At 45.1% G+C, this 21,034-nt stretch overlaps 1 protein-coding gene across 2 annotated transcripts in view; it reads left to right on the top strand.

The window, feature by feature from the left end:
* Positions 1–21,034, top strand: part of LOC126109625 (aminopeptidase Ey-like) — a 397,038-nt gene that overhangs the window by 264,555 nt on the left and 111,449 nt on the right. For both annotated transcript variants that reach the window (XM_049914671.1, XM_049914670.1), the window contains exons 5-6: positions 3,394–3,705; positions 12,414–12,597. In XM_049914671.1, coding sequence (XP_049770628.1) covers positions 3,394–3,705; positions 12,414–12,597 — 496 coding nt within the window. The remainder of the gene's footprint in view (positions 1–3,393; positions 3,706–12,413; positions 12,598–21,034) is intronic.

Below are 21,034 nucleotides of genomic sequence, written 5' to 3'. Positions count from 1 at the left end.
TTCTACCATTCCTAGACCGGCAAGGGAACTTGCTGTTCCAACAGGACAATGCACGTCCGCATGTATCCCGTGCCACCCAACGTGCTCTAGAAGGTGTAAGTCAACTACCCTGACCAGCAAGATCTCCGGATCTGTCCCCCATTGACCATGTTTGGGACTGGATGAAGCGTCGTCTCACGCGGTCTGCACGTCCAGCACGAACGCTGGTCCAACTGAGGCGCCAGGTGGAAATGGCATGGCAAGCCGTTCCACAGGACTACATCCAGCATCTCTACGATTGTGTCCATGGGAGAATAGCAGCCTGCATTGCTGCGAAAGGTGGATATACAGTGTGCTAGTGCCGACATTGTGCATGCTCTGTTGCCTGTGACTATGTGCCTGTGGTTCTGTCAGTGTGATCATGTGATGTATCTGACCCCAGGAATGTGTCAATAAAGTTTCCCCTTCCTGGGACAATGAATTCACGGTGTTCTTATTTCAATTTCCAGGAGTGTATATATATATATATATATATATATATATATATATATATATATATATATATATATATATTAAAAAATATATATATTAAAAAATTTTTGGGACATTATTTATTGTAAGATGCTCGCATAAGGAACAGGAATGGGCCCCAAACTGAAGCCTGTGGGACACTATTTTTGATTTCACTAAAATTCTCCCTCCTTCCACTTTGTACGAGTTTTTCAGCACAACGTTTTAAATTCTGTCTGTTAAACACGACTGAAAATAGTTGCTTGTAGACCAAACAGTTTCGTAAAACATAATTTTTTTCTACCAGAGCAACATGATCTATGTAATGTGGTCAGCACCCTCCTCTCCTGGGGATTGCCAATTTTCATGACCGGAGCCGCTACTTCTCAGTCAAGTAGCTCCTCAATTGTCCTCACAAAGGCTGTGTGCAACCCACCTGCCAACAGCGCTCGTCAAATTCGGACGGTCACCCGTCCGAATGACAGCCAACTCTGACAGTGCTTAAGTTTGGTGTTGTGATGAGACCAAGTATTACTCCTGCGACAAGAGAGTTGGCTTTTCTTATTTAAAGGCTTTAAAATTTGACGAGTGAATGTGTAAGTAGAGCAACCCTTCTGGAATGCAAACTGTGATCACAGTGAGTAAATCGTGTGTGCAGTAATGGTAGTGACCATTAGGTATCTTTGAGGTTGGGCAGTGTGAGTTAATGTTAGGTGACAAAGTTGCCATTATTAGCACCACGTTGAGTTTGAAGGAGGTCACGTAACAGAGCTAAGAGAAGTTGGTTGTTCCTTCTGTGATATTGCAGAATGACTTGGTAGGAATGTAACACGGTTACAGGCAGCAGAGATCGCGAGAATGTATAGTCGCAAGAAGACTGGGAAATGGACAGCGACGTGGCACTACCAGCAGGGAAGGCCTTCGTGTTCAGTCTACGGTTCTGACGCATCGTACCGCTCCTGCAGCAGCAACGTGAACTGCAGTTGGCACCACACTGACACAGCAAACTGGTACAAAGTAGTTACTTCAAGAACAGCTCCAAACCAGACGCCCTGAAGCCTGCATTCTACTGACCCCAAACGATCACCATTTGCAGCTTCACTGGTGTCAAGAGAGAGATCATTGGGCGTTTGAGTGGAGGTCTGTGGAGTATTCTGATGAAAGCTGGTTCTGCCTCACTGCCACTGATGGCCGTATGTTGGGTTGAGGACTTGCAACCGACACTTACGTGTGCTCGACACTCTGGACCTACCGGGAGTGCAGTTTCGAACGACAGCAGCACTACTGTACTCGTATTGACGGGTGAAGTGCAATTGGGATGGGGGACTCCGTCCCACAAACTAGCATCTGGCACCTCTATGAGGGCTATGCAGAAAGTTTTTAGCAGCCTGTAAAGTGTAAGACGGAGGACACTGGGGTTGTTTTCATTAGAAAGAGCGATGTTTGTCTACCTTGGGAGGTGCGCGCGCAGCCCGTGGCTAGCGGTGATCCCCCCTCAGTGCGGTAAGAAAGCACAGCCAGTGCTGAGTCAGAGACGGTGCAGGACGGAGCTGTCGCGCCATGATTTCTTACGATTACAAAAAGGGTTCAAGTGCCGAAGAATGTCATTCTTCTTTGCTGCGTGTTTTTGACGAAGCTTCCCCTTCTAGGGCCACAGTTGGAAATTGGTTTCGCGAGCTATCGAGGGGTTGGCAGTCAATTGAAGATGAACCTCTTCCCGGTCAGCCAGCAACAGCTGTGACTCCTGAAAACATTGATGCTGTGAGGAAAATGATCAAAGAAGATCCACATCTTACATTTTGCTACATTGAAGTTCATAGTCACTTAGGTCTTACTAAGAGATGTGCCCACTGGGTGCCACATTCCCTGACAGAAAGCCAAAAGGAGGGGAGAGTGGATTGGTGTCGTTTCGTGCTCGAAAAATTCAATGTAGGGAAGTCCCAAGAGACCTACAATATCGTCACAGGTGATGAAACGTGGGTCTACCATTATGACCCTGAAACGAAGAGACAGTCTTCTGTGTGGTGCTTTCCAGGGGCGGAACCATCCACAAAAGTTCGACGAAGTCGGAGCTCTGGAAAAAAGATGGTGGCAACTTTTTTCACAAAGATCGGGCATCTCATCTCTGTGACCTTGGAACACGTCGTACAGTCAATGCTGAATGGTACGTGAACGATTGTCTTCCAAAAGTCATCGCCATATGGAAGTCACAGCATCCAAAGTACAAGAGTGGGCACCTTCTGCCGCATCACGGCAATGCATCTGCACACAGGGCTGCCAGAACGATGGACTTTCTGGAGAAGGAAATAGTACGAGTGTTACCCCATCCGCCCTATTCACCTGACGTGGCACCCTGTGACTTGTTTCTGTTCCCTAAGGCTAAGGAAAAAATCGAGGGCAGCGGTTTTCATCAGATGAAGAGGCCATTGCAGCGTACAAGAGGGCACTAAGCGACATCCCAAAAGAAGCTTGCACTGACACGAAACTAAGTGGTTTCAGAGAGTGGAAGAATGTATACATGCTAATGGAGAGCATTTTGAAAAGTTGTAAACGTTTTTTTGCAAATAAATTTTTTTCACACATTCTGCTAAAAATTTCGGCATAGCCCTCATACAACACAATGCATGCATCTTTGCATACTTGCACTCAACATTCTGGTGGTTACACCTGCGTTACACAGTTTCAAAGAGTTGTTTCGCGCTTACATTAACCTGTGCTCTAATAATGATCGTCAGTTACATATGTTATCTAGAGAAACGCATTCCGGAAATTTCATTACACTAGATGAATTATTTTTTGGTGTTGCACTTTTTTTCTGTCGGTATGTTGGGTGAGTGTGTGTGTGTAAATCGAGCAGCGCTTGTGGAATCCAAACTGAGTGAGCTGTTTGTGCGGCGCCGGCAGGAAGGAGCGGCCCGAGTGGACGGTGGACCACTTCCAGCAGTCGCTGCGCATGTCGACCTACCTGGTGGCGTTCGTGGTGTCGGACCTGGAGCACGTGGACTCGGCCACGGGCGACAACACGACGCTGTTCCGCGTGTGGGCGCGCCGCGAGGCGCTGCAGCAGGCGGGCTACGCCACCGTCGTGGGCCCCGGCGTCCTCGCCTTCTACGAGCGCTTCTTCCAGGTGCTGTACCCGCTGCCCAAGCTGGACATGGTCGCCATCCCGGATTTCGCCGCCGGGGCCATGGAGAACTGGGGGCTCGTCACCTACAGGTGAGCTCGCGGGAGGAGCCAGTGACCTGGCTGGCCTCCATGAACTACACTACGTTTCACCTACGAGCATTTTTGTCTTCAGGGCCTCCCTTAGTCTAATCATACATCCTCAATGAGCTGACACTGCAGGACAAGCAATACACTGGCAAGCCTTGACGTTGTTGTTGTTGTTGTTGTTGTTGTGGTCTTCAGTCCTGAGACTGGTTTGATGCAGCTCTCCGTGCTACTCTATCCTGTGCAAGCTACTTCATCTCCGAGTACTTACTGCAACCTACATCCTTATGAATCTGCTTAGTGTATTCATCTCTTGGTCTCCCTCTATGATTTTTACCCTCCACGCTGCCCTCCAATGCTAAATTTGTGATCCCTTGATGCCTCAGAACATGTCCTACCAACCGGTCACTTCTTCTTGTCAAGTTGTGCCACAAACTCCTCTTCTCCACAATTCTATTCAATACCTCCTCATTAGTTACGTGATCTACCCATCTAATCTTCAGCATTCTTCTGTAGCACCACATTTCGAAAGCTTCTATTCTCTTCTTGTCCAAACTATTTATCGTCCATGTTTCACTTCCATACATGGCTACACTCCATACAAATACTTTCAGAAACGACTCCCTGACACTTAAATCTATATTCGATGTTAACAAATTTCTCTTCTTCAGAACCGCTTTCCTTGCCATTGCCAGTCTACATTTTATATCCTCTCTACTTCGACCATCATCAGTTATTTTGCTCCCCAAATAAAAAAACTCCTTTACTACTTTAAGTGTCTCATTTCCTAATCTAATTCCCTCAGCATCACCCGACTTGATTCGACTACATTCCATAACCCTCGTGTTGATTTTTTTGATGTTCATCTTATATCCTCCTTTCAAAACACTGTCCATTCCATTTAACTGCTCTTCCAAGTCCTTTGCTGTCTCTGACAGAATTACAATGTCATTGGCGAACCTCAAAGTTTTTATTTCTTCTCCGTGGATTTTAATACCTACTCCGAATTTTTCTTTTCTTTCCTTTACTGCTTGCTCAATCTACAGATTGAATAACATCCGGGAGAGGCTACAACCCTGTCTCACTCCCTTCCCAACCGCTGCTTCCCTTTGATGCCCCTCGACTCTTATAATTGCCATCTGGTTTCGGTACAAATTGTAAATAGCCTTTCGCTCCCTGTATTTTACCCCTGCCACCTTTAGAATTTGAAAGAGAGTATTCCAGTCGACATTGTCAAAATCTTTCTCTAAGTCTACAAATGCTAGATTTGCCTTTCCTTAATATTTCTTCTAAGATAAGTCGTAGGGTCTGTATTGTCTCACGTGTTCCAATATTTCTACGGAACCCAAACTGATCTTCCCCAAGGTTGGCTTCTACTAGTTTTTCCAGTCGTCTGTAAAGAATTCGCGTTAGTATTTTGCAGCTGTGGCTTATTAAACTGATTGTTCGGTAATTTTCACATCTGTCAACACCTGCTTTCTTAGGGATTGGAATTATTATATTCTTCTTGAAGTCTGAGGGTATTTCGCCTGTCTCATACATCTTGCTCACCATATTGTAGAGTTTTGTTAGGCATGGCTCTCCCAAGGCCGTCAGTAGTTCTAATGGAATGTTGTCTACTCCTGGGGTCTTGTTTCGACTCAGGTCTTCCAGTGCTCTGTCAAACTCTTCTCACCTGCTTAATACGGTGTTGGCCCACACCTGGAATGCAATGCAGCAGCAATATCGATTCTGTGTTACATGGAGTCGACAAGCGCTTGAGACATGTCCACAAGTATGTGGTATCACATTCAAACATTCTGCGTGGTGTCTGTCTGTTCTAAGTCGTGTCTCCCTACCACTTTCACGCAACGACGCTCTGGGTGTGTTTTTTAGGGAATTGACTAGTTCGAACCTGGGACCTGTTGCTGGTAAGGAGACGCCAGACCACACATGACATGCAGAGTTCAGAAGAGTTCATTGAGACTATCGATGATATAAATAACTACTTAATGATTTCAGCATCAGCTCCACTGCATTCCCTGTAAAAGAATCTTAATACTAACTAAATTTAGGGGAAGGGGTTCAAGGCTTTCCTATTTTTAGTTAGCTGGTAAAATAATATCGAAAAAGCAGTTAAGTTTACCATTGGAGTTTTTATTCTACTCACAAAGCATTGTTTATAAATTGCATTACTGAGAAAAGGAAATATTTTAATACAGGAAGATAAAAACCAACTGCGTTCAACAAAAATGTGAACGAATATTCCCTGAATGGGATTCCAAGTTCTACAATGGATCGAAGGATGACCTATGCCATATCACATCTATAATCTAGGTATAAATTAAGTTTCATAAAAGAGAAAACTATCAAAAATGGTCTACAGCGACCCTCAATTATCTTTAATTTCTTATTTAACTTGTCGTAAATTACAGCGGCTGATGTGGCTTCTCAATAATTATATAACAGAAAAATCATCGTGTTTCCGATTTTAACTTCAAGTAGCAAATGTGAATACCACGAAGTTTCATTGACGATCGACCCTAGTATTACGTAAAAATGGGATGTAACAGATGAGAATTCTGCAGTTCTGAGTGAACCCTTATGCGCTCTTATGCGGCATCGCGTGCGTTCATTACCTTGTCAGTGTTTACGCAGCGTCAGGGGGCGGCGGGCGGCGCAGCTCCACGCACCTCGCCGTCTTGGAAGCAACTCTCTCCTCGCTTCTCCTTACTACAATTTACCAAAGTTGGTTTTAGAAGAGCTATCTGGCTGTGTTTTCAACTGACCAATCAGCGTCTAAATGTTAACCTTAACCGCCTACAAAAATACTGTCTATCCAGTGAGAAACGTTATACTTTTCGTGGTGGGGGCAATGTTTTTAATGTTTGCTACACAACAGAGACGCGTATAGTCTCACGCTAAAACTTGCAGCTGGGTTGGCCCTTTTAGTGTTATCGTAAGATCTCTACTGTTCTTCTGGAGTGCTCTATCTTTTAACATCGGCTGGGGGGTGGACCTCCCGGCGATCGGCCAGCGATGTGGGTGTCCGTCCCTTATCGTAGGGCCTCCTAGCTTAACACGGTTCTGCTCTCGGCTTCTGTTCTCGTTTGTCCCCTCGGAACTGCGTCTGTTTCACGGTGGGAAGGTATGGCATGCATTCAGGCGTTCTTGTGTTAGTCTGTGGTATTCCATTTGCTCACTCGTTACTCGTATTACTTTGGTTAATTTAATGTCAGGATTTATTAGGAGCTATGTGACATACTGCCGGATTTGCTATCATGTCAGGGTTTTCATGGAAGGTGTTGGATTTGCCTGACATCTTACAACATGTCTACACAAAGGTCATATGGACCTGTGGCCGTCAAGGTCATCTGGCCTCACAAACAGAAATTATGCGAAATTAAAGCACCTGTCAAAAGTTCAATGAGAGATTCTTTTAACGAATTTGAAAGCAATATTTTATCTGCAGATTCTAAAAATAACCCCAAAAAATTCTGGCCGTACGTAAAATCTATGAACACCACAAACAATTCAATACCTTCTCTTGCTTATAGTACGGCTAATGTAACGGATAATGATGAACACAAGGCCGAAATTCTAAACCTATTTTTCAAAAACTCATTTACGATACAGAACTGCAGCACCATTCCCCCTTTCAATTATCAAACAAACGAAAGGATGGCTGACATAGAGTTTAGTGTATCTGGGATTGTAAAACAGTCAAGATCCTTAGACGCCAGAAAGGCATCTGGCCCAGACGGTATCCCCGTAAGATTTTATGTTGACTATGCTACAAATATAGCACCGTTCTTATCCGTCATCTATCAGAGATCATTGGAACGGCGGAAAGTTCCACGGTACTGGAAGAAGGCCCAGGTCATAGCAATCTATAAAAAGGGTAGAAAATCGGATGCACATAATTACCGGCCAATTTCACTGAAATCGATTTGTTGTAGAATCATGAAACATATTTTGTGTTCGGACATAATGACCTCTCTAGACTCTGAGAAGCTCATCTGCAGAAACCAGCACGGTTTCAGGAAACAGCGGTCATGCGAGACACAGCTGGCCCTCTTTGTGCATGATATACAACAGGCTCTAGATACCGGCTCCCAGGTTGATGCCATATTTCTCGACTTCCGAAAGCTTTCGACTCATTTCCGCACTGTCGCTTGCTTCAAAAAAGTTTTCTAACAGACAGGTAGCAGTATGTCGTCCTGAACGGAGTAACTTCAACAGAAACAAGAGTAACTTCAGTTGTGCCCCAGGGCAGCGTATTAGGCCTTCTGCTTTTTACGCTTTACGTATACGATCTGGTTGATGGTACTGACAGCGGCGTTAGACTGCTTGCCGATGATGCTGTAGTCTACAGGAAAGTAGTATCACACGAAAGTTGTGAACAAATCAATGAGGATTTGCAGAAAGTAAATGCGTGGTGTAATGACTGGCAGTTATCTCTCAATATTAGTAAGTGTAACCTACTGCGTATAACAAGGCGAAAATCCCCATTAATGTTTGAGTACAAAATAAATGATCAGTCTTTGGAAGCGGTAAAATCAGTCATGTATCTGGGTGTGACCATTCGAAATAATCTCAAATGGAATGATTAGATTACACAAGTAACGGGTAAGGCGAACTCTAGATTGCGGTTTATTGGTAGAATCCTGAAGCGATGCAGTCCTTCAACAAAGGAAATAGCTTACAATACGTTAGTTCGTCCCGTCTTAGAGTATTGTTCATCTATATGGTACCCTTACCAGTTGGGTCTGATCAAGAAATTGAGAAGGTCCAAAGAAGAGCGGCAAAATTCGTGACTGGTACACTTACCCATCGCGAGAGCGTTACAAATCTCATAGAAAGTGTGAAGTGTAACACACTTTCAGATAGACGACGCGCTAAACAGAAGGGGCTGCTCACTAAATTCCGAAATCCAATCTTCACCGAGTATGTAGAGCATATATTATTACCACCAACTTTCAAATCGCGTAATGATCATCATTCAAAGATAAGGGAAATAAGAGCTCGTACTGAGGCGTTCAGACAGTCGTTTTTCCCTCGCGCGATCCGCGAGTGGTACAGAAGGGGGGAATATGACTTTGGCGCGAATTGTGCCCTCCGCCACACACCACTTGGTGGCTAGCGGAGTATGTATGTAGATGTTGATGTAGGACGTTAAACGTTAAGTGTTCTTGACATACAGCATATAGTAGTTAAATAGTGTCTTAACTTTTTATTTCTTTGTATTGTGTGTCATGCTCTGTAGGATCAAACTCAGGAGGAGCACGTCCCTGTGGTCATGGAGTGAGTCAGTGCATGAAGTTGTGACAGGAGAGTGATAATAGAGAAAACGAAACGTATATGAATGCTATGCAGGCGACAAGCCATAAGTTAAATACACATAGTCAATAATACGACACATGAGTTAGCTTACTGTCTTAATTTTTCCACGGGTTGCTGGACAGAATACTACTTTTGGTGTCGAACTATCATTTTATGTAATAGTAGACAAAGCAGCGTGTAGTTTTTGAAGAAGATGCTAAACGTGAGCTTTCGATTACATCTTACTGTCTGTCTCAACGCCTAGGAACTTGAACTGTTCAGTCTCATTAATTTATGCCCATTCCGTGTAATCAAACTGTCAGTTTTTGTTGAACAGTGTGTTAGAAACTGTAAAAAGGAGACTTACTGTGATTTAACATCAATTTATTTTCAATAAACCACGTATTTTTGTCACGAACTATATTATTTGATACTGTGTCAGTATTGCACGCAACATCCTTCACTACGAAGCTCACGTCATCAGCAAACAGAAATATTTTAGAGTCACCTTTAATAGTGGATGACGCATCGTATGCATAACAACCAGGAATGGCCCACCACCGACCCCTGGGGCACCCACCATTTAACTGTGCCCCACTGGGACCGCACGTCGTAGCCGTTCTCAGTACTGTGGGAAACGGCGTTTTGCCGTCGGTTTTTCGAGTAAGAGCTGTGACAATTGTGAGCTGTTCCTCTTATTCGATAACAGTTCAACTTTGGCAGTAATATTTTTTGATTTGTTATTGTTTTGGTCTTCAGTCCTGAGACTGGCTTGATGCAGCTCTCCACGCTACTCTATCCTGTGCAAGCTTCTTCATCTCCCAGTACTTACTGCAACCTACATACTTCTGAATCTGCTTAGTGTGTTCATCTCTTGGTCTCCCACTACGATTTTTACCCTCCACGCTGCCCTCCAATGCTAAATTTGTGATCCCTTGATGCCTCAGAACATGTCCTACCAACCGATTCCTTCTTCTAGTCATGTTGTGCCACAAACTCCTCCCAAATTCTGTTCAATACCTCCTCATTAGTTATGTGATCTACCCATCTAATCTTCAGCATTCTTCTCTACCACCACATTTCGAAAGCTTCTATCCTCTTCTTGTCTAAACTATTTATCGTCCGCGTTTCACTTCCATACATGGCTACACTCCATACAAATACTTTCAGAAACGACTACCTGACATTTAAATCTATACTCGATGTTAACAAATTTCTCTTCTTCAGAAACGCTTTCCTTGCCATTGTGAGTCTACATTTTATATCCTCTCTACTTCGACCATCATCAGTTACTTTGCTCCCCTAATAGCAAAACTCATTTACTACTTTAAGTGTCTCATTTCCTAATCTAATTCCCTCACCATCACCCGACTTCATTCGACTCCATTCTATTATCCTCGTTTTGCTTTTCTTGATGTTCATCTTAGATCCTCCTTTCAAGACACTGTCCATTCCGTTCAACTGCTCTTCCAAGTCCTTTGGTGTTTCTGACAGAATTACAATGTCATCGGCGAACCTCAAAGTTATTTCTTCTCCATGGATTTTAATACCTACAAAACAAGAAACGTGTTATTTTGGAAAGCAAAGTTGCTACTCACCATACAGCAGAGATGCTGAGTCTCAGACAGGCACGACAGAAGACTGTCACAAATAAAGCTTTCGGCCATTACGGCCTTCATCAACAACAGAGGTGCACACACACACACACACACACACACACACACACACACACACACACACACGAACGCACGCGCGCACATACGTGTACGCATACACCCGACTGCAGTCTCAGGCATTTGAAAGCACACCGTGAGCAGCAGCTCCAGTTGATGGTGGGAGTGGTGACTGGGTGGGGGCAAGGAGGAAGCTCAGGCGTGGGGGGGAGGGGGAGGGGGGAGGGATAGTGTGGTGGGCGTGGCGGACAGTAAAGTGCTGCAGGGCAGGGGAGAGGGCAAAAGGAAGGACTCGGCACTTCCGCTATATGGCGAGTAGCAACTTGGCTTTTCATAGTATTGTTACACTCCATCCTGGATTTTCCATTGTTTGAAACATCTCATTTTTTAAATTCTTTCCACTCTGCTTACCTGTTGTCACATTTTTGTTAAAGATCAAACAATATGCTGATGTAGTGCCCCACTGCAGACTCCTAACCAAGGTACGAGCATATGGGATTGGTTGCCAAGTATGTGAGTGGCTCGAAAACTTCTTAAGTAATAGAACCCAGTACATTGTCCTCGACGGTGAGTGTTAGTCGGAGGTGAGGGTATCATCTGGAATGCCCCAGGGAAGTGTGGTAGGTCCGCTGTTGTTTTCTATCTACATAAATGATCTTTTGGATAGGGTGGATACCAATGTGTGCCTGTTTGCTGATGATGCTGTGGTGTACAGGAAGGTGTCGTCGTTGAGTGACTGTAGGAGGATACAAGATGAATTGGACAGGATTTGTGATTCGTGTAAAGAATGGCGGCTAACTCTAGATATATTGACACAGTCACGTCTATTAAATATTTGGGCGTAACATTGCAGAGCGATATGAAGTGGGACAAGCATGTAATGGCAGTTGTGGGGAAGGCAGATAGTCGTCTTCGGTTCATTGGTAGAATTTTGGGAAGATGTGCTTCATCTGTAAAGGAGACCGCTTATGAAACACTAATACGACCTATTCTTGAGTACTGCTGGAGCGTTTGGGATCCCTATCAGGTCGGACTGAGGGAGGACATAGAAGCAATTCAGAGGGCGGGCTGCTAGATTTGTTACTGGTAGGTTTGACCACCACGCGAGTGTTACGGAAATGCTTGAGGAACTCGGGTGGGAGTCTCTGGAGGAATGGTGGTGTTGTTTTCGTGAATCGCTACTGAGGAAATTTAGAGAGCCAGCATTTGAGGCTGACTGCAGTACAATTTTACTGCCGCCAACTTACATTTCGCGGAAAGACCACAAACATAAGAGAGATTAGGGCTCGTACAGAGGCAGTCTTTTTCCCTCGTTCTGTTTGGGAGTGGAACAGGGAGAGAAGATGCTCGTTGTGGTACGAGGTGCCCTACGCCACATACCGCATGGTGGATTTCGGAGTATGTATATAGATGTATATGTCTCCTTCCACTCCTTGGGTATCTGTGTGCGCAAATGTTCTTGAAGCAGTCCCCCTGTACGAGAGTGTAACACTGTAGATCCTGCGGTTTGTACATCCTCTGAAAACCGTTATCCATTCAAAATTGCTCGTCGTGCAGTTGTCGCGAGCCCCTGTCATCATCGACATCACTGTTACTGAGCATTTGCACGACTTTTTTACCATCGTAAAATATATGTTTGTGTGAGAGGCTGCGGAGTGTGACGTGGCTCCCATCGAGACAGGCCTTGGCCGCGGATGTGGCGTGCAGGGGTGACCAAAGTGAAAGCTTTTGTGCTTGCAGGGAGCGCCTGCTGCTGTTCGACAACGCGGTGTCTTCGGTGCTGGCGAAGCGCGACGTGGCGTCGGTGATCGCGCACGAGCTGGCCCACCAGTGGTTCGGCAACCTGGTCACCATGCGCTGGTGGACCGACCTGTGGCTTAACGAGGGCTTCGCCACCTACGTCGCCACGCTCGGCGTCCACGACGTGAGTAGCCGGTGGTGCCGCCTGTGGGGCGGCTACCCCTGCCTGTGGACAGTAGAGTGACCTACTGCACATCATAATGTATTTCACGGAATATAAGACACTACAGGCTATAAGATGCACCTTAGTTTTTAAACATTTTTTAAAAAAATAGTAACATTTTATAATATTTTTAGTGACTGCAAATCTAGATTTAAAAATTTTTTAGTGTACAAAACCGAACTGACCTTTAAAATCCCTGAAAATCGTCATCTGAACTTCCTCCTTCCTCTTTCTCTTCGTTGTCGTCGTTGTTCTCTTCACATATAAGATGGCCTTCACTGCCATCGAGAGCGTTACTTACGTCGCACTTGTTCAGTGATTTAACCTCTCACTCTAGACCACACCTGTTTTACTCACTGACACACTTGTTCTATTGTAGGTCGTTTTGAAGCTCTCTTCGGCATGAATACATGCTGGGCTTCACCCATCATCCATTTTTTCCATTCCTCTCTCATACACTCTGTAACACCCCTCCCGTCACTTATCTGGTTTTGGCGTGTTTTCACCCCAGGTAATTGACTAACAGATCAACAGAGAGTGGAAAACTGCCGCAATGTCGGAAAACGCAAAGAAAGTAATAAGGCACTGTGACTCCTGATTGAACTGCGGTGGCAGTGTTCACATTAATTTATTCACAATTGATCACTTTTAATTAAAAAGGGGTGCACATTGATGTTATATTCAGCTACTGAACACCAGATGCAAATGTTGAACAGAAAATTAATTAAGAAAGTGTCTTGGGATATCAACTACTTGATTGAAAACAGTTGCATTCGATTAGCACAGATTTATTTTAACTCACGACCTTCAATCATCACATTACATGACTCTCCTAACAGGCAGAGGTAATAAATTGCGTTTGCGTGGAGTAAAGCACGATAAATCAAAAGTAATTCCTATCGACTGACCCAGGTGTAATGCGTAGTGCGAGAAGAATTCTACAATACACGGCCCACGAAACCCCCGTGGAAACTTTGCCGACGTGATCCGACAAATTAATCAGTGGCTGGAGCGGGCGCAATATCACCGAATACAGCGTGGCGGAGCGGCGTCGTTGTGCGGACGTCGGCCGACCTCGTGGTGCTGCAAGGCTGCGCTCGTCTATTCACTCCTAGCTATCTTGCTCAGTACATAGCTGAACGAGAACTTTCTATATGCACGCTCAATGGTTCCATTTGCTGAGTCATAAACTGCAGAGATGCTTACTCTTTCTCAGGCAAGCTGAGTAAAGAACGCCACGTCCGCACTCTAGGCAAGCTGGGAACGGAAGACCTCTACGGAGACTTCTCCCAGTCCGCTCTTCACCTCGGTTTCACCTCCAGGAAAACCACTTACGCCAATTGCAGCGCAAGTCGCGTTAATTATGCGTCGCTTCCCAGCGCCGACCAATGCCTGCTCTGGAAAGTGAACAAATTCTCACAAAATTTCCCTTCCTCTCAACTTCTGCTATTTAGCTCCTCCTAGGCCACCCATCAAGGTTAGCGTCTGCACAAACACCAATTTTTACGGAATTCTGACTCCCAGGAGAGTAATTCAAATTGCTCGGTCCTACGTTCCCATCGGAGGCCGGTGTATTTCATTCTGTCGCTCTTCACCTGATTTGCTTCAGACTCCACGGACCGTGAATTCAGCGTGAAGTTGCTATAGTCACGAACACGCATATTTTGTCCTCTGTTGACCACTCCACCGTAGCTTTGCGCGGTTTTCTCGCACTTTTCCCTGAAAACGGGACGGCGGACATTTGTCAACAGTCGTACAAGTTCTCCATCTGCTTCCCGGTACACCAGCATGGGGTCAACCACCCCCCTCACTGTCACTCATCTTAAGGCGGCTGCAGGCCGCGCCCCTTTACCGCTTTCTCAGAGCTTGAGCCGCCCTGAGCTGCCTATTGTCGCTTCCCTTCGCCGCTCCCCAGCCCGGCCGTGGTCAGCTGTGAATATTTCCTTGGGATAAAGTAGCTTCCAGTAAACCGACTCGTTTCCACAAAGTTTTCATGTCGCATCAATTACTTTAAAACCATCACCCGACATTAATTATTCGAATATGTCCGTACTATACCCTCTACAAGATGCATTGTGCCTTGTCAGTCATTTTTGTTCAGCCCTACTGTTCACTCAACGTGAGTTCGGCGAACTTTAATGACTTCATGTAAGGGGCATAGTTCTTGCCATCTTACAGCTCTTTCAAATGGTTTATTTATCGAGACATTAAGAGGTTACAATTGTAAACAAAGTCTTTCCCCAATAACAGCAAGCTCTGTATTTCCCTGTCTCAATTTCTCTTTCACCGAATTTCCCAAATGACTGCTAAACTGAAGTAGCACGAGAAGAGAACTCTTCTTCAATACAGCACCTTTCCTTCTCTCCCGCATTCTGTTGGTCCACAATTTCACACCGGCCTCATCCGTGTAATCCTTCAAATGGTTCAAATGGCTCTGAGCACTATGCGAATTAACTTCTGAGGTGATCAGTCCCCTAGAACTTAGAACTACTTAAACCTAACTAACCTAAGGACATCACACACATCCATGCCCGAGGCAGGATTGGAACCTGCGACCGTCGCGGTCACGCGGTTCCAGACTGTAGCGCCTAGAACCGCGCGGCCACTCCGGCCGGCTGTGCAGTCCTTGTCATGTACGTCAACAACACCGGCCCTATTTCACAACGTTTCGGTGGCACTGTTTTGCGCTGGAAAATGATCATTAGCGCCTTTCATGGCAATAGTTCCGCTACTCAGCACATCAGATGTTAGAGGATTTTCGTCCATGTTTGCTATCTGGCTTAGTTTCGCACTGGTTTTTTTTCGATTTTGAATAATAAAGCGATGCAAAGATAATATTTTCTCTTTCTACTCTTGCGGCGTTTTCTGAGATATTGTCGTTTTAGTTCGCATGCCAAGACCATAACGCCCTATAAACTTGTATCACGAAAGAATTACTCCCTCAAAGTCTCTCAAGTTCCACTGTAGCGCAAGGTTACGGGCGTGTATTTGAATCATTCTGATGCCATTTCACGGCGTCCTCGAATCCATTTCAGTACGTCATCTCCCAGTTTTATCCATTTTGCTTGGGTCGTGTATTTCCACATAAGCTCTTCCTCGTTTTTTTGTTTTTTTTTCAGTTCTTCTTTGCTAGTCCGCCAATCGCGATTTTGTTTTTCTGTTGGCGGAGGGCCGAAATGTAGATCAGCTGCTCTGTTTGCATCTTCTTCTGCGTGTGCTATTACTTCAGATTTGCAGCTCGCATCGTACGAATACCTTTTATTTTTCTCCATTACGAAACTAATGAAACTGTTGTACTGTTATCGGTGACAGAAATGAGTTTCAGTTGAAGCTCCCTGACATCGTAGACTGCAGTGACGCGACGCAGGCCAGACAGTGTCGTGGGTCTGTCTGCAGTTGCTGGGTGGCAGGGAGGCGGGGTCAGCGAGCTCGTGTGTCCCCGCGAAACAGCTCGCGTTCGTCGCGTCGATACTGAAGTGCATTCAGACGGTGCGCCGTCTGATGATTTCACCTCCTTGTTTGATAGTGTAGTTACGCCCGATCTCCAGGAAGAGGTTTTTCTCTGTATTCCATCGCGATGATATACTTGATATTGTGGCCCGTTCTCCCTGCCACAAATCGCCTGGCCCCGATGGCCTCCACAAAGAATTCGATTTTGGCCCCTGATAGGAGATACGGTAACTTCCATGGCGAATGAAGTATTCCACCGAAGCCTTCTCTCTCCCAGCTTTAACGTTGCTAAAATCGTTCTCATACCCAAAAAGCCAGGTCGTTTGCGTGTGGATCAGGTACGCCCGATAACCCTCTTCAATCATGATTATAAAATAGTGGCGCGAGCGGTAAATAACCGACTATCGGTGCTGTTGCCTACCATTATCGCGAGCCATCAAAGTTGTCTTCCGGGTCGTACTCTCCTGACTCCCGTTGGTGAATGTCGTGATATAATTTCGATTGCTTCCACCATTCCCGTGCCAAGCGCTTTGCTTTTCATTGAAGCGTTCACCAAGCCTTCGAACGCGTTAACCATGAATTCCTTATGCGAGTATTGACGACTGTTGGTTTTAACGATGCTGCACGACTTCTGTTTGGCTCTCTAATCACTGGTTTTCAGGCGTCCATTGAGGTAAATGGCCGTCTTACTTCCGCATCGCGGTGTGTCAGGGCGTCATTCAAAGAGTCCATTATCTGTGTCGCTCTACGTGCTGTTTCTGGAACCCTTATTGCGAACTATAGATGCTGGTTTGCGTGGCTGGTCTCTGTTGGGAGAAAGGCTTACCGTTCGTGTATATGCTGATGACGTTGTGGTTCTTCTCCGTATCCATGATGATATACCATTGCTGAAGGAAGTTTTGGATGCCTTTTGTCGTTTTACGGGAGTGCGTGTTAATTGACCAGAAATGTCGCTTACTCAGTTTGCGAGGATTTGACGCTGTTGAAATTCCATGGACTTTGAAGGTCACCCGATATCGATCGTTGTGTGCTATAACTGACAGTTGTTCACTAAAGATGGCTACGATAAACTGGAAATCTATCACGGATAAGATTCAGGGAACAATCACTGAACACGAGCGTCATTCCCTCTCGCTTTTTCATAAGGTCCGGGCCATGGAAACGTATGTGTTAAGTAAGGCCTATTTTATTGCACAAATCTTTCCACTTCCTGCGATGATGTACCGCAAGTTACAACGTTTAACTGGCAGGTTTATCCGGCGCAACTCTATATTTCGAGTGCGTTATGGGGTAATGGCGCGCCCCCGTCTGCTGGGAGGTTTGGGCTTCCCTGCCATTCGGGTTAAGGCTTATGTCTTATTCATCCGGCGCACCGTTTCAACACGTCAACGCCCCCCCCCCCCCCCCCCGAGTCACTTACAGCTCGCCTTTATGACTGTATCCGACAGGCGAGCTTAACACCTCCAGTAGATATTGGTAGGATTAGTTATAAACTACGGCTACGGCAAGTTAAGGAATTTTTTCTTGAGTTCAGTTATTTAGGAGTAAATATCCTTTCCCAAGCGAATCTCTCCCTAAAAATGCTGTTAAGCCGCTGGCCAATTCCTCATAGGGTTCCCTCTGTGGATGCCCTGTCGGCAAAAACGAACTGGAAGATTGTTTGGTCTAACATCAGCCTCCAGATTTTCCCGATGGAAGTGGCGTCGTCGTGGTACCAAGTTGATCATTATATTGTACCTACCAAAGTGCGACTTTTTCGTATTGGTCTCAAGTGACGGATCGTTGCCATCGTTGCCATGAAACTGATACATTATATCATCGTTTGATCTCCTGCGGTCATGGCCACTGGAGATGGCTTCGCCAACTGGCGTTTCTACTCAGGACGCCGGAGGCTGCTATCTCGGGGGAGATTCTCGTGCGTCCCGATTCAACCTTCTTTCCCCGATCGAAGAACAATACGATCATGTATCTTGGTAGACATTATGTCCACTACGTGATGGTGAGTGGATATGACGCAGATCCGTGTGCCTTTTCCCAATATATGGCCACAACCCACTGGACGTGGCTCAGGTTGCCCCGTTACCGGGAACTTTTTTCTAGTATGCTGTATCTTGTTTTCCGTCGACAAGGCGTCGGATGAGTTGACATTCCCTCTTTTTTTGTGGACACCTTGTTTGGATTTAGATGTTCCACGATGTAGAAGTGACGGAGGAAAGAAGGTCTGGGCACGTTAAAATTAACGCCCCGTTCCTTCACATACATTTTTCTGATTTAACCCTTTTGTTTTTGTCAAAATGACTTCTTTAGTTTTATTTTAATTGATTGCCTTCAATAAGTTCCTTAAAAAAAAGAAAACAAGAAGAAAAAATCGAGTGCAGATTTGCGTATTTTGAAGGAGTACACTGCCATTTGAGTGTATATTTCGGTGTGTTTCCTCTGTGCACAAAAAAAAAAAAAAAAAAAAAAAAAAAGTAGAGCTCTTGCCCGTAAAAGGCAAAGATCCCGAGTTCGAGTCTCGGTCCAACACACAATTTTAATCTGCTAGGAAAAGAAAAAAAAGGCTCACTCGGATAGAGCGTCTGCCATGTAAGCAGGAGATCCCGGGCTCGAGTCGCGGTCGGGGCACACATTTTCCACTGTCCCGGCTAATATTTTTAAAAAATGGTAGGGCGACCGCTCGTGATAAGCGGGGTGTCCGAGTCCTGGTTCTTCATTGCCATCATTCCATTTCACAGCTGACAGTCTTCCGTATTCGCAGCTGCAAATACATTTAGTGCACGATGATTTAGACGAGCTAAATGTAGCACCGTAAAATTCATTCTTACGTGAATTGAATGCACCGGAACGATTTAAAGTGATTCAGATACAGAAAAAATACATTCTTACGATAAATTAGGAAATGTGCTTTCAAAAATCGAGCTTCATTCGGGTTTAACGTAAAGAAAACAAATTTTTGTTCCTTTTCTATGCACCACTCATGTGTTCCAAACTTGTGTGAATCCGTTGAAAATTTGTAAGAAGATAGACAAATGCATTTAATTAATAGGCCTGTTGTTGTTTCGTGAAAGCTTTGTACGTTGTCACGATATAAGCAACGTGATTTGAAAGATAATAAAAAATACCTACACCTGATCATTCGTTGCCAGATTCAACAAAAATCTCCATCGGTTGCCAAGTTATGGCGGTCTAGTGTCAAAAAAGTGGTGGAGTAAAAGCTGGTGACCAGAGTGAAACCTGGCCCTGTTGTAGCCCAAAAAAAGGCGAATGTGTCCTGAGCACAACTACTGGTGTAAGAGTAAGGCACTACATTTTCGACTTATCTGGCGGCTTCAAAGACAATTAAATCAAAACACCGTGACATATTCGCACTTTTCTATGAGTTAACCATGCTTCCCCGTCACAATGAGCTCTCTTAGATGCAACGTGTTGTCACACCCGTATCTTCCAGTTATGTGCCCAAAATCCAGAAGATTCCGCAGCCATAGTAAACGATATACAATATCATATGGCTGAAGAGCATATTTGTAATAGCCAATGAAAATATCTAGTGTGGACTTGGTGCTGGGGGGATGCTAAAACAATTTTTTGATTTCTGGGTGGAGGGGTTTGATTTTTTTCGCTGAGGGGACCACTTCTCTCCCAACCCCACCCCTGTTACATGTGTGGTGAGTGGTGTAAGAACAAACAGACCTAAATGCATGTGCTACTAGAGTGTGGGATGCATCTGAAATAGAAAGTACCCGAAAGTGGGGATGCACATGTAATAAGAAATATTCCAGAGTGAGCATGCGTGCATCCTAAACTTCAGAGACACATTGTGTGACATTGCACAATGTGACAAACGCCGTGTCAGATGACACGTTAGCGTGTGTCGTGTTACACAATATGACACCGTGTATGACGTTACTTTACATGACATGGGTACTGAGGCTAGCAAGTGAAAAAAGGGCAAATATATTAAGATGTATAGATTTAAATGTCTTTGAAGCTGCCAGATGAGTCGAAAATCTAGTTTCTTTCTTTTTTAGATCCATAACTCTGCCCAGAACAAATTCGCCTTTCTTTGTGCTTTGAAAGGTGCATTTTCTATCCTGGTATATATATGAAATGGCCAGTCAAATGTGACAGACGCAAAAAGGTAAGAGAATTGTGATTCTTCAGTATCTCGCAGAGTATTTGTTAATGGAACAGTCGGCAGCTGTAGTGCCATTTCATAGCGTCCGGCGGTCACAATATTTCGACGATCAGACATGTCGCCATCGTGAGGTGCGCTGACGAACTGAGCTCCCCCCTCTGCTGTCTGTTCCCTCCACTGTCCGTGCACGCGGAGGGGACGGCCTGTGGGGGGAGCGGATATAAGGCCTCAGGAGCTCAGTTCGTCAGCGCACCTGACGGCAGCGACATGTCTGATCGTCGAAATATCGTGCCCGTCGGGCACTATGAAATGGCAGTACAGCCGCAGACTCTTCGTTCAGTAAGAAAATTGTTTATTATTTCAAAAGTAATCGCCATAACTTTTAATACACTACTCGCCATTAAAATTGCTACAGCATAAAGATGACGTGCTACAGACGCGAAATTTAACCGACAGGAAGCGAATGCTTTGATATGCAAATGATTAGCTTTTCAGAGCATTCACACAAGGTTGCCGCCGGTGGCGACACCTACAAAGTGCTGACATGAGGAAAGTTTCCAACCGATTTCTCATATACAAACAGCAGTTGACCGCCGTTGCCTGGTGAAACGTTGTTGTGATGCCTCGTGTAAGGAGGAGAAATGCGTACCATCACGTTTCCGACTGATAAAGGTCGGACTGCCGCTTATCGCGATTGCAGTTTATTGTATCGCGACATTGCTGCTCGCGTTGGTCGAGATCCAATGAATGTTATCAGAATATGGACTCGGTGGGTTGAGGAGGGCAATACGGAACGCCGTGCTTTATCCCAAC

This window comes from Schistocerca cancellata, chromosome 12 (assembly GCF_023864275.1).
Source record: "Schistocerca cancellata isolate TAMUIC-IGC-003103 chromosome 12, iqSchCanc2.1, whole genome shotgun sequence".
NCBI classification, from domain to species: domain Eukaryota; kingdom Metazoa; phylum Arthropoda; class Insecta; order Orthoptera; family Acrididae; genus Schistocerca; species Schistocerca cancellata.
The sequence above is the reverse complement of the archived record's forward strand: the minus strand, read 5'-3'. Positions and strand labels throughout refer to the sequence as shown.